This window comes from Capsicum annuum, chromosome 10 (assembly GCF_002878395.1).
Source record: "Capsicum annuum cultivar UCD-10X-F1 chromosome 10, UCD10Xv1.1, whole genome shotgun sequence".
Classification (NCBI taxonomy): domain Eukaryota; kingdom Viridiplantae; phylum Streptophyta; class Magnoliopsida; order Solanales; family Solanaceae; genus Capsicum; species Capsicum annuum.
In genome coordinates this window covers 195,118,830-195,133,981 of record NC_061120.1, presented here as the reverse complement: position 1 = coordinate 195,133,981, position 15,152 = coordinate 195,118,830, and the positions used below count along the sequence as shown (strand labels likewise).

The 15,152-nt window shown below is 33.7% G+C and overlaps 1 protein-coding gene across 1 annotated transcript; it reads left to right on the top strand.

Annotated features, from left to right (window-relative positions):
• The first annotated feature begins 10,370 nt into the window (after positions 1 to 10,370).
• Positions 10,371 to 14,492, top strand: LOC107843495. Its single transcript, XM_016687801.2, has 2 exons — positions 10,371 to 11,156; positions 14,121 to 14,492. The coding sequence occupies exons 1-2, from the start codon at positions 10,507 to 10,509 to the stop codon at positions 14,125 to 14,127; spliced, it is 657 nt and encodes a 218-aa protein (XP_016543287.1). The 5' UTR covers positions 10,371 to 10,506; the 3' UTR covers positions 14,128 to 14,492.
• The last annotated feature ends 660 nt before the right edge of the window (positions 14,493 to 15,152 follow it).

Here is a 15,152-nt window from a genome sequence, read left to right as displayed (position 1 = left end):
GTATGTGGGGTTTATGAACAAGGATCCTCTTTCATCCTTGTGCCCAAAACCAAGTTTTTAATTCAAACTTATATGATTTTGAATGATTATACATGAGTTTTGAATTAGGATTCATATCCATTATTGTTAATTGCAAGATTATGAGATTTCAAGTGTTTTAGAAGTTGAATTGCATGGCTATTTTCATATTTACATGCCTATTGCAGTAAATTTCAAATTTTGAGATGAATTGTTGTTAATTACATTATCAAGCATGAACTTTATGATGTTTTGACATGAGATTGATGTATGGGTTATTATCCCTAGATTGAATATTATTATTTCAAGAAAAATTATGCTTTAAGCATTAGATGATTAGTTTATTTTCATATTTCAGAAAACCTTGATCTTTTGATCCTCAAATAAGATTTGAAATCCACTTTACAGATTTCAGAAATCAGAATAGTTTTATTCACAGATTGAATTAGATAAATGCATAATTAGTTTTGTAATAACCCTTATACTAGTTTTAAAGTGGATTTCCAATAGAATGAGCATACAGATTAAAAAGGGAGTAATATTTAGCACCGAGCTGGAAGTGTGGGATTAGCGTGCCCTATCTTTCACAGAACTACGTAGCTAATGTAGGTACAAATTCAAATTTTTCCCATTTCTATATGGATGATAGATACAGATGTGATCACTTAGATTAGGTTATACTCCTTGGCAAGAGTATGTCACCTCTCCCTATCATGAGGTTTTCCCCATAGGGGAACAAGATTTGGACTCCATGTTAGCTAACATAGTAAATGTCGGTTAGAAGAACCTCCCTTCAGATAAAGTATTTTCCCTAACAATAAAAGCTTTTAGAACAGTTTTAAAATATTTCCCTATAGTTTTAAGCTTACAGCATAACAGAAAAGAATAATAGAAAAAGTTTTTTTAGAAAACTAAGTGTAAAGGCTCACAACTTTATTCAGATAATGCTTTACAGAAAGATATTAGCTACAAACTTTAGCTTTCAGATGTCAGATATAAAAGTGAGTCCTTTCTACACTAAAGTAACATGATTTACAGACAGATCACAAGTACAGATTTTAGATCTAAATGTTATAGCTCACTAGATATACAAAGTATGATTTGTTATTCATGATTTCGGATTTTAGTATTTCAGATATTCCAGCTTAGGTGACTCATTTACATTTGGCATGCATTGTTTTACAAACTATGATGACTATTGAGACTTTTCTTTACTTATGCATTTCACCCCCATATACTCAGTACATTCTCAAAGTACTGATCCACATATACGTCTATGTGCTACATTATCTCATAATGTTGGTTCAGGTGCTCAATTTCAGCAGCGTGAGTAATTTTGAGCATCTCCATCTACATCCTGACAGTTGGTGAGTCCTTATATTTGGGGGAATTAGTTATTCAGTATTTTCATCTTAGATATTTTAGTATTCTTTTCAGACAGTTTGAGTTATTTGGGTGTTTATCCCAGTGGCTCTCTATTTATTAGCAGTAGAAGCTTGTCAGACTACTAGTTTTGATTCAGATTATCCAGTATTACAATTTTAGACATTATTTTCAAATATTATATTCAAATAGTTTTCTACATTTAGTATGATTTGATGTCTATATTTCCATTAGTATAAGATTCAGACTCAGTAGAAGGAAACAGGGTAAGCTTAAGTCTACTCGTAGTCTTAAGAACTGTGTGATGTCTTAGGATCAGGTTTTGGGGTGTTAAAAACTTGGTATCAGAGCCTAAGGTTTATAAGAGTACTAAGGAGTCAAATAAGTCGTGTTGTGTAGAGTCTTGATCATGGGTGTGAAGCGCGCCACATTTATGAGCAAGACGTTACGGGACATCCTTAGAAAATCATCTCTTTCCTTCATGATCTATCATTCTTATAGTATCTCTATCAGCTTTTAACTTATGCTTTTACATGACAGTTGAATATGACTCTTCGTCGAGCTAATGCCTGCAGAAATGATAACAACCTACCCTATCCCGCCGATCCTCTGAATGGGAATGTATCCTATGTTGAGTTTAGGGCTACCTTCAGGCGTTGGCCCAAGCTGTGACTGCTAATATATAGGGAAACCATCAGGCGGCAGTCCTACTTCAGCAGAATGGGGACTTAGCAGCGGCCAAAATCAAAGACTTCATAAGAATGAATCCGCCAGAGTTCTTTGGGTTGAAGGCAAGTGAGAACCCACAACTTTATTTAGATGAGGTGAAGAAGATCACCCAAATTATGCATGATTTTGAGAAGGAGAATGTAGAGTTGGCATCCTATATATTGAAGGATGTAGCATATGATTGGGTAGTTATGTGGAAAAATGGTAGAGGTAAGAATACAACTCCTATGAGTTGGTAAGTATTTTAGAATATATTTCTAGACAGGTTTTTTTTGTGTGTAATGAGAGAGGCTAAGATAGAGGAGTTTGTGAATTTGAGGCAGGGCTCAATGATAGTGAAAGAGTACTGTCTTAAGTTTAATCAGTTGTCTAAGTATGCCCCTGATACGATGGTTGATCCTAGGGTAAGTATGAGTAAGTTTGTTACTGGAGTGTCTAGTTTGGTAGTCAAGGAGTGTAGGACTGCATGCTTATTGGAGACATAGATCCTACTAGATTGATGATTCATGCTCAGCAGATTGAGACAGAAAAGTTAAAGAAAAGAGAGGGGGGAAATAAGAAGGCTAGAACAAGGCAGATTAAGTATGGCTAAGCTAGGTCTCAAGGGGGGAATCATTCGCAGTTTTAGAATCGTTCATCTAGTGCTCCCGCTCCCAAAGCTAGGCAGGAGTAGTGGGGTAAGTCTTCTATGTCAAAATCTCAAAATAGTGGGATTGAAATACCCAAATATCCTCCATATGCTAAGTGTGGTAAGAATTATCCTAGTGAGTTATGATTGTGGTAAATTGGGTCATGGAATCAGAGAGTGTCCACATGCTAAGCAGGGAAACAGAGATGTTTGTACCCAAACTAGGGCTACTAGTGCACCAGCCCCTCTAGGTCACCCAGTCCCTCCTCAGGGTGCATCCTCCAGTATCGGGCGATCAATGCTAGAATTGGTTTTATGCTTTACCATCCTGTCAAGAGTAAGAAAATTCACCAGATATTATTACTGGTATGCTTCGTGTCTTTCATCTTGATGTTTATATGTTGTTAGATCCTGGGTTGAGTTTCTCGTATGTGACACCATTAGTTGCAGTAAATTTTGAAATAGGTCCTAAAAAAATCCCTGAGCCCTTCTTGGTTTCTACCTCAGTGGGTGAGTTAGTTGTTGCCAAATAGGTCTATAGAAAGTATCCTATCACTGTCCTTCATAAAATCATGTTAGCAGATTTAATAGAGTTCGATATGGTTGACTTTGACCTTATTCTTAGTATTGATTGGGTCCATTCTTGTTATGCATCCATAGATTATTGCACCCGAGTGGTAAAGTTTCAGTTTCCTGATAAGCCAGTCTTTGAGTGGGGAGGAAATTCAGTCTCCCAAAAGCCATTTCATATCCTATCTTAAAGCTAGAAATTTGATTTCCAAAGGTTATATTTATCATCTAGTTTGAGTCAAACACACTAAGTCTGAGACTCCAATAGACCAGTTAGTCAGTGTAGTCAATGAGTTTCCTAATGTTTTTCCCAAAGATTTACCAAGGGTACTTCCCGATAGGGAAATAGAATTCAAGGTTGACCTTCTCCTAGATACTCAACCTGTTTCTATCCCTCCTTATAGTATGGCTCCAGCCGAGCTTAAAGAGTTAAAAGAGAAGCTTAAAGATCTCTTAGATAAAGGTTTCATAAGGCCTGGTATTTCTCCATGGGGCGCTTCTATCCTATTCATGCGAAAGAAAGATGGTTCCTTGCGTATGTGTATTGACTATCGTCAGCTAAATAAAATTACAATAAAAACAAATATCCTCTTCCTAGAATTGATGACTTATTTGATCAACTCTAAGATGCAAGTTATTTCTCTAAGATAGACCTTAGATCTGGCTATTATCATCTTAGAGTAAGGGAGTATGATATTCCAAAGATAGCTTTCAGAACCCGTTATGGTCATTTTGATTTTCTAGTCATGTCCTTTGAACTAACAAATGCTCCAGCAGCCTTCATGGACTTGATAAATAGAGTGTTCAAATAGTATCTAGACATGTTTGTTATAGTCTTTATCTATGATATTCTTGTCTACTCTCGTAGTGAGGATGATCATACAGACTATCTTAGAATCGTATTGCAAACTCTTAGAGATCACCAATTATTTGTCAAATTCAGTAAATATGAATTTTGGCTAAGGTCAGTAGCTTTCCTTGGTCATATTATTTCCAGTGATGGTATTAGAGTTGATCCTCGAAAGACAAAAGTCATAAGAAATTGGCCTAAACCTATTTCTCCATCAGACATCAGAAGTTTTTTAGGTTTAGCTGGCTTTACTTGGGAGCCATATTATCGAAAAACTAACAGAAAAATAAAAAAGATTATAATTGACTAAAGCATCATTAAAAAAAAAAAATTGTAAATCTATCATGTATAACACAGTAAAATAACAATTCTAAAAGATCACACATATATTACAACAGATGAGTAATTTATTGTAACTAATAAAAAAAGTTTCTATATTGTTGTGATTTCTTTCAATAGATCACTCATCTGTTGAAACAGATGACTGGTTTGTGCAACAGATCAACTATCAATATTATTTAGATTTCTTTTAATAGAAGCATCATCTGTTGCAACAGATGAATTATCTGTTGGGATAAATCAAAGTCTTAGATATGTTGTCCCATTAGAATAATTGATAGGATTTCATCTAACTGATTGTTCATCAATTGCATAAGATGATTCATTAGTTGCATCAGATGGTTCAGTTGCTACATCAGATGGTTCAGCTGTTGAATTAGATGGTTCATCTGTTGCATCAGATGGTTCATCTATTGCATTAGATAGTTCATCTGTTGCAGGAAGAAAAAATAATTATAAGATTTTGTTCAATAGAACAACAACAATATCACCATTTAATTTTAAATATACGATTTTTACCAAGAATAACAACAAATCAATCCAGCAATACCAACACAACACAAACACTAAGAACATCAACAATGACTAAAAATATAAAATTATTGTTTTGTTTGTACAAACATAAACAACAACAATCAAACTTCAAAAAACTAAACAGACACCAACAAATTGAATCAACAGTTCGACAACAACAACTACAATAACAACAAAAACTATATTTTACTCTGGAAAGAAAAGAGAATAAATACCAGAAATTAGGTTTTTCTTCAGCCCCCATTTCAAATTTAAGCAGCAAATATTGAAATTATTAACCAATACTAGAAGAGAAGTTGTCTCAAGTTCCTTTTTTTCTTAATAACTAAAAAGCCCTAACTTTTTACTTGTGAAAGAAGAAAAGGGACGATGAAGAACTTAAAGTTGTTGTCACCAGAGAGCAATGTTGTCACGTCGATTGATGGTTGAAAGTCAAAAAGAAACTCGAAGCCCAACTATTTATCATTGGGAAGTTGAAATCGCCGGGGATTGCAGGGAGAAATTTGCAGAACTGTTGGTTAGGAGAAGCTTGTGAGACAGTCGAAATAGATAAAGAAGGGAGAGGAGAGAGACACTTTATTTAGAGGGGAGAGAAGTGTGGGTTGATTTGTATTTTTAAAAAGATTAGAAAGTTTTGAAATATTAATCAAGTTCACAATTAACTTAATTAAGTTTTCTAATTATGTTTGACCCTTTAAGTTGGTCAATGTCACCAATTCTTTATTCAAGACTTAAAAGACACCCTTTCCTTCAATTTTCTCGAGTGACCTTTGTGGTGGACAAGATGAGGGAAGCGAGATTGAGATGGTTTGGACATGTGATGAGGCGAGGTTCACACGATTAAGTGAGGAGGTGCAAGAGATTGGATATTGTAGGTACGAAGAGGGGTAAAGGTATGTCGAAGAAGTATTGGGGGTGAGGTGATTAGTTAGGACATGGCGCTTAACATGACCTTAAATAGGAGATGTGGCGGTCGTGTATTAGTAGAAAGTTAGTTAAGTCGGAGTGTTGTCATGCTCTGTGGAATGGTAGTTTAGCTGTAGATATCTATCGTTGTTGTTGTCTATTATGCTTCGGTTATTGCACTATTTTATGGCTGATTATTATTATCATCATATTTTCTTCACTATTTTTCTTTTCTTTGTACCTGAAATTGCTACACTTGAACCGAAAGTCTTTCGGAAACAACCTCTCTACCTCCTCGAGGTAGCAGTAAGGTTTGCATACATTTGATCCTCTCTAAACCTCAGTTATGAGATTTTACTGCATATATTATTGTCTAGCAAATTTAGTTGGTGTTACAAATCTTATAAAATGATAAAATGAATCAACCACAGTTCATACAAAAAATATTGAATCATACTACATTCTTGAACATCGAAGTTCTAACTAATAAATTACATATTTCAATATTCATATAATTCAATAAAAAAAGTACCATCTAAAAAAAGGAAGAAAGGCCTAAAATGCCCTTCAACTATGTAAAATGGTGCAAAAATGTCCTTCGTCTACCTATTGGACTTAAAATGCCCTTTTCGTCTACCTATTGGACCTAAAATGCCCTTCTCACCTATCTATTAAGTCTAAAATGCTCTTCTCGTCTACCTATTGGGCCTATTTTGCCCTTTTACTTAGGCAAATTATATGAAACGGTCATCCATAAAATTTAATTACATAAATAATAGTACTTTTTCGATATTATAAAAATAAAAGTTTTTTCTTCATATATAGTCATTTTAAGAAACAAAAAAAGATAATTATAATTCTTAATTTAATGCAATAACTAATTATCAATTCACCTTAATTTAAGATATATATTTTCAATCTTCAAATTAAAAGTAGAAAAGATAATCCTTGCTTTCAAATATTTTTCTCTCTTATATTCAAAATTCATATATTTTTAAATAAACTAAGTATTCCATTATTTGCTCGTGTATGTTTCGTTTTATTTTCATGTATGTTAATCATCTAGTATTATTTTATTATTGTATATTTTTAATTCTAATGTAATTGGTAGGGGTGTACAGACCAAACCGTCAAGTCAAACCAAATCGAAGAACCAAATCAAACCGAGAAAAAAAATCGACTTATGATTTGGTTTGGTTGGTTTGACATTTGAAAAAAAAGCGACCATTTTTTATTTGATTTGGTGTTAACCAAAAAAAAGTCAAACCGGACCCAAATCAAACCGACATAATATATATATATATATATATAAATGTGTAGATATATGTGTGTGTGTGTGTATATATATATACTAGTTTAGAGTACGTGCTTTCCACGTGTATATAACGCGTTAATTATTAATAAATGTATATAAAAATATATTGCAACTACGTCTATGTTATATTATTAAGTAAAAAACTTTTAATAAAATACACAAAATTTATAAGATAAAAATACACTTAAAGAAAAACGTGCAAATCTAAAGTTACATGATAGTAGTCTCTAAAATGACTTCGATATTCGTTCTAGATTAATAAATAAAGTCTATATGACCAAGCTTATTTATTTTTAAATCTCTTTATTTTTAAAAAGTGAGATGCTACTTGTAGCTTTTTAGAAAAAGCATGAACTTAGCGACATGTAATAGAAAGCGGTATACATAAATAATACACCTTTGTGTATCTTATCTCACATTGTTAGGTGAATGGCAAATTTAAAAAGACATTGATCTCTCATATATATCAATAGTTAAGTAATAGACATCACATGCAAGTTAAAGTAGTCGATGTCATTAGTTTTTTTAAAAGAACTTACGTCAATTCTTAAAACAAGTTATGCACAAAGGTAAGGAATGCTCACGTAATAGAGAAATTAATCCAGAGAAGCATTCATAGATTAAAGATAGAGGCTAGGATAAAATATTGATGATGAAAAACTTCACTTACTTTGAAAGAAATTCTTGTAAGATGGAAAACAGCTTATACTGTAAGTATTAAAGGAGAAACAAATACGGGACGCAAAATTATACTAATAACCTAATCTAGCGAGATAACGCTAATTATCTATTGACCTTTTATACTAATCTGCAATCTCCAAATTCTCCTATCTAAAATCGTCAAGATGCATCATATCCTATGTAATCACCTCTCTATGGCCTAGCACTACCCCTCCTAGAACCCACCATAATCAACCTCTCTCCCATCTCCTCTTCATATAACTGAACTATCTTTTGTAACTCACTATGCAAGTTGAACTCCTTATTAACTGCCAATGCTATATGTTTGGTGCTCATCACAGTCTTCTCTGATTTCTCAAGTCCCTAATCTTGTTCTACATTAATAGTAAAGCCAATATATAACATGCAAAAGAAGTAGAAAAACCAGTAGCAGGAGAAGTTTCCAAAGTACATAACAAGTTGGCTTTCATAATTTTCCTTTGAAGACCAACACCACCATAATGAAGGCTTGTACTTCTGCTCATAGTATCCGTTGCTTTTGTTTCTGGTCCAAGTGAGTTATCCCTATTGACAAAGTCGGTTGTTTCTCCTAACGATTTAGGCAAAATCCTTATATAAACAAATTTTTAAGTTTTCTTAATTATAAATTGGACTTCAAAGCTTAATAGGATTTCTATCCAAATTGCAGTAGGTCACCGACTGATTCACACGAATACTACAAGAATTCTAGACTTAAAATAATTACATTAACTTAATAAAATTCAATAACAATTTGAGAAAAAAAAAAGGCGAAAAGATGATTTTATCTAAAGTAAAGACTTTTAATGAAGGGCAAAAAGTTTAATTCACTTTTCTAAGGTTTTCACACTTTTAATATATTATAGATATGCATGTATATAATTTAACTTTTTATACATAAAATATTAATTATAGTCTACTTTTTAAATACTTTTTCAATTAGTTTTATTAATTTTCAATATTTAGAAAGTAGATGTGTGTGTGTGTGTGTATATTCATATTTGGGCCTTTAAGTTGTAATATTTATCGATTAATTTCTAATAAAATTATCCAAAATCCAATATAAACCTAAAACCTAAACTTTTCACTCTTCATCTTATTTTTTAGTTTCAAGAGAGTTTTTCGTTCCTCAATTTTTCATAATTGTGGTTTTTCATTAGCACATGAGTGAAAACATACTTGATCTAAACTTCAATCACAATATAATTGTAAAAAATAAAGATTATAAAAAAAATGAGAAAAACCGAAAGAATTGACTAAAACCGAAACCGAAAAAACCGATTTTATGTTGGTTTGATTTGGTTTATAGTTTTAATAAACTGACATAATTGGTTTGGTTTTTTTCAATAGAAAACCAAACCAACCCGACCTATGTACATCCCTAGTAATGAGGTAACCATATTTTTGTATGGATAAATATTTATGGAATAAAAATCATTTTGTTGGAAGTATAGATATATTGCATATTTTTTTTTGTATAAATATAATTAGTGTAAAAGTCAGATTATTATTATATTTTATATATAATTTATGAGATAAATATTCATGACATTTTTTATATAATTTTTACACCATTTGCATCATTTGATATAATATCAAACACCGTTTGTACGATTTGATATAATATCAAACATCATTTGATATTATATCAAATGGTACAAAAATTATATCAAAAATATACTAATAATCTGACTTTGACATTAATTATATTTATACAACAAAAATATATGATATATCTGTACTTCCAACACAATGATTTTTATTCCATAAATATTTATTCATAAAAAATTATGATTAACCCATTACATTAGAATAAAAAATACATAATAATGAAATAATAATAGATGATTAACATACATGAAAATAAATGAAACATACACAAGCAAATAATGGAATACTTAATTTATTTAAAAATATTTAAATTTTGAATATAAGAGAGAAAAATCTTTGAAAGCATGGACTATCTTTTCCACATTTAATTTGAAGATTGAAAATTATCTCTTAAATTAAGGTGAATTTATAATTAGTTATTGCATTAAATTAAGAATTATATTTATCTTTTTTTATTTTTTAAAATTACTGTATATGAAAAAAAAAATTTATTTTTATAATATCGAAAAAGTACTATTATTTATGTAATTAAGTTTTATGGATGATCTTTTCATATAATGTGCCTAAATGAAAGGACAAAATAGGCTCAATAGGTAGATACGAGGGGCATTTTAGGCCTAATGGATAAATGAGAAGGATATTTTAGATATAATAGATAAACGAAAAGAACATTTTAGATCCAATAGATATAGACATTTTATGCCCTTTTCCGTTAAAAAAATTTACAAGTCTCCCATTTGACACAAATCCTATTACTTCACTCCTCAGCAACATCTGATATTTATCCATTTCAAAACCTCAAAGATATTTCTCACCACAGTACTATATCGTCACAAAAACAAACAAACAAAAAAACAAATACACACAGAAACCTCAAAACCCCCTAAAACCCTTGCTAAAAATCCCTCATCATCATTTTGCACCATGAATTCCAACTCCAATTCCACCACTCCCAATTTCGACAATCTCCTTCTTCAATCTTTAATTGGCCGCCTCCAAATCCGCCCTCCACCTCCTCCTTCATCAACTAATCCCTCCTTCCTCTCTCCTAAATCCCTCGAACAACTTCTCTTCAACAACTTACTTGACGATGACGATGACGACGACGACGATAACCTTGACGATTGCGTTAACGGAGACGGATCCTCGAAATCCGATCTCTCTCGAGAGGAATCCCGTCTGGAGAAACAGATAATACGGACTATTTTGAGCGGGAAGGTTGATTCGTTGAAGCCGAACTCGGGTCAAGCAGTTACGATTGGGGAGCATCATATATGTGTAGGGTTTCATGAGGATTCGGGTTCGGATTATCGGGTGTGGGAATGGCATGGACATATTATGTTGTTTGATGAGGAAAATGGGTATACACCTGAGTATATTTATGGTAATTATTTTGAAAGAGTTGGTGGTAAGTTGATGACGAAGACAACGACAAAGAAGAAAGAGGAGGAGGAGGAGGAAGTTGAGAAAGAGGAGAAAGTGGGGAATTTGGGATTGAAGGAGTTGATTGAATCGGGTGACTCGAATAGCGAGGGGAGGATTCTTCGGAGGAATATGAATGCTGGCTCTCCGAGGTTTGTTGAATAGTAACTTTTCAGTATTCTCAATTTGTTGTATCATCTAAATGTACAATTATTTGAGGTGTTTTACGGATTTTTGGTACTTTTGAGATGCATTTAGCATATAAATGGTAATGTGAGTTCTTTCTTTGGCGTAGTTTTAGCTTATCGCGGACATGATATTAGATAGGAGGGGGTGGAGGATACGGTTTAAGGTAGAAGGTTAGTAGGTAGCAATATGTTGTCTTGTTGTCTGATCATATTAGTAGTCGTAGTATTGCTCTTGTAGTTTCCTATATTTTCGTTTCTAATACTACATGTAGTTTTTTGTACTGCGATCGTAGTATTGCTTTGTTGTAGTTTCTATTTTGTTACTATCTGGTGTTTTTGTTATTATTATCTGTTGCTTCTTGTACTTCTGTCCTCTTGGCTAAGTTGCTCGTACTCTCTGAAAATGTTGCTACACCCGTGTCGGATCCTCCAAAAATACACTACTTTTGGAAGATCCGACACGCACCCATCCACATTTTTGAAGAGTCCAAGCAACATAGCCTTTTGGGACTGCTTTGGAGTATTTTGCTTAAGTTGAGGCCTGAGGGTCTACGGTAATCAACCTCTCTACCTCTGAGGTAGGGGTAAGGTCAACGTACACTCTATACTCCCCTGAGCCCACTTTGTGGGGCTACACTAGGTATGCTGTTGTTTTTGTAAATGGTAGTGATTATAGTCGGATGAATGCTCTTTTTTTTGTCATTTGGATGCTTTTTTTCTTTATTGAGTGTTGGAATTAAATGAATCTCCTAGCAGAGCTGAATAGATGTAGAGGATTCGTATCGGTAACCCAGCTAGTTCGAATTGAGAATATTTTGTTGTTGTTGTTGATATAGTTGTGGTTGTGGAGTTCATATGAGTACAAGCTGACGTTGAATTAGTTCTTCTCTAAGGCTTGGAAATTTACCATAGTAATTGTACTTCCTACTCCTTTTATTGCAGTTCTAGGATCTTGATACTGAAGGACATGTATTAGGAGTTCTCATTGCTAAAACAACTAATGCTCTGGATAGAGAATGAGAAGAGCGATAGTTTATTCATAAGCTAATGAAGAATATATAGGCGCTGATACAACATCGAGTCCTAAAGTATACGTCAGCTAATTAAAATCCTAAAGTGATACAATAACTAATTACAGTTGTACAAGCAGATAACTATGATATAATTAAAAATTATTCTCGTACATCTCTTTTAATTTCAAGGATAAAATATGCAGATTTGGAATAGCTTCTGTCCTAAGGTATATGGCTTCTGCTTAAGTGTGCTTGAGCATAGTTTTGTTTCTTTTGTGCCTAATTGAGACTCGCTTTCATTAATTCCAATGTCAGCCTCCAAATCTTTTGCAGTAACCAACAAGAGTGAGACTGCTGACTGACTAAATAATTGCTTTCGGTGCATTGAGATTAATATTCTCTAGTAACTTGATATAGCAGTGAACAGTTTTAGAGAACTGAATGTTTACATACCTGGAAACCAAGAGGTCCATGGGATACACATTGAATGGTCATGTAATGCTTCTCTTGGATCTCAGTAGATTTGATCATACAAAAAAATTAGTAAGTTTCTGGAAAAGAAGCTTTACTTGTCGCTGTGAAAAAGAAGCTTTACATTGTAATGCTGGTTGAACATTATGGTATTGCTGCACTATAAAAGAGGGTAAACCTTTGTTTTAGGTGCATTTCTCCGAGGAGCTGAAGTAGGGTGAAGGCTATCATCATATTGCATGTGCAATTTCTTATAAATGTATGAATGTGATTGTTTGGTTGCATTTCAAAGTTAGCCTCGGTATATTGGGGTTGTTTTATGGTCCCATAATACAACAACATAGGTGTATTCTCACATAGTGAGGTCTGGGGAGGGTAGAGTGTATGTAGTCTGTAGCACCTCAGAGGTGAGAGGTGAGGTAGTCTGTTTCCTAATGTTATGGTCCCATAATATGGTTGTTAATTTAGCAGGAGTGGGCTGGGATTTGGAAGGTATTTAAGTTTCTATATGTTGTACAGCAAGTACTATCTCATAATAAGACGCCCAGCTACCTTGCAGTAAACAGTGTCTTGTACTCTTAAAACGCAACATAATAATATGGATTGCTTCAAGCCAGAAACCAAAATTTGATCTCTGCCTGATCCATGTCAATGGAGTATATAACATTGTGCTCTTAGAAATGGAATCAGTAGGCGTCTCATTAGCAGCGTGCACTGTGAGTAACTAGTTTATTTTTTTCTTCTTCCTACCCTCATATGCAACGTCTTTCAATATCTGGTTGTTGAATCTCCTTAAATACAAAAATATGTCTATGAGACAACAAAATTTTTCTAAGCTGAGACAAGGATGATTAAAGACGCATAGTACTGTTACCAAAAGGCATGAACCTATGGAGCACCATATCTCTCTCTACCGTGAATTTTAGAAGTCAACAATATTGAGGTATTGAGGAAGTACCTTGGCTTTAAGTCATAGTAAGACCAGTACCTGTACTGCAGGACTAGTTCAATCAGTATGGCTTTTAGTTCTCGTCATGCTAAAGTATTACACTGATCCATTCGTAAGTGTGTGATGCACAATGTCAGAACTCTATAAATAAGATTGTTGAAAGCCTGCCGGGTCCCAAGGAAATTTGCCATTGCGATAGATTTTTTCTCCATCTGGTTGGATTGATTATTCTGGTTTCATCTTCCCCACATTCTGGGGCATCTATATGTCACCGTATCAAGCCTGTTGATGATTTTACTGCTGCTTGTCTTTCGCCGTTCCTGTAGTATTCATTCTTATGCAGTGTTTTTCTTCTTTGATCAAGTTATCATATCTTGTCACTTAAAAGTGATGTATTTTTAATTTTGTGTTTCTTTGGAAGTATTTAATAACTAGGTAACTTCCCTCATCTTTTTTCTATTTGCTTTGATTTAATTTCCTTGCCATGATTAACAGGGTCTAGCAGACAGGCTGGTGAAGTTGAAGTTGCTGTTTTACAACGAGGAGGCACTTGAGATGCTCTGCACATTTTCCCTTGGCCGGACGGAGTTCTTTTTCACCTTCCCAACTCCAAGCTATTTGGTATTTTAATGGCATACCAAGTAGCTTGGGAAGTTAGGAGAACACAGGCTTGTATTGAAAGGTTAGGAGCTCCACGGTGAGCATTGTGGAGTGCTGAGTACTTTTCTGCGACACTGTTTTGTTAATTTCTTGAAGCAGTTGCCCGGGGTTTATCGGGCTGATAACAGATTATATAAGATATTCGATTTCTGAATAACATCTTTGTTGGGTTTGTGAGTAATAGATTTTTAACGATTTTTCGCTGCACTAGTTTTAACCATGCTTTAGCTATTGATATATTATTTGCTCCTGTCAACCATATGAAATGTAATATGAAGTTCCAGATCCATATCAAGTCATTGGATTTTCAAAACCAATTTACTTCTCAAAAGAATTAGCTGCTTAATAAAGGTGAAAAATATTTGGGCATTTCTTTTCAATTCTCACCTTTCTTAATAAAGGTGAAAAATATGAGGTCATTTTTTCTCAATTTACTATGCCTAGGTCGACGCAATAACTTGGTACTTGTACTGGTGAAAAACATTTACGGGTAGAGCCGTAAAGGAGTAGTTGAATTGCACACAATTTGGCATTCCCATGTTTTAGATGCATAAGGATTTTTTGATGTTGGTATTTTTATTAGGCAATGTTTCCATTGAACCTGAACCTTAAAAATGTGTGCCTATTATAAGCGCACTCGTTGATTTGGCACAACACGTGGAATCCACTCTTCTGTGAGAGTGGAATACCTCAATCTTTTTTGTTTATAATTTTTTTTATTTATTATCTTCTTCAACTCAATTTGCACCCACCATCTCCTCCTTTTTCACCATTGCCACCACCTCCAACAACATGCTCGGTATATTCCTACAGAGTGGGGTTCAACGCGTAAAGTGTACGCAGTTCATAACACTACCTCAGACGTAG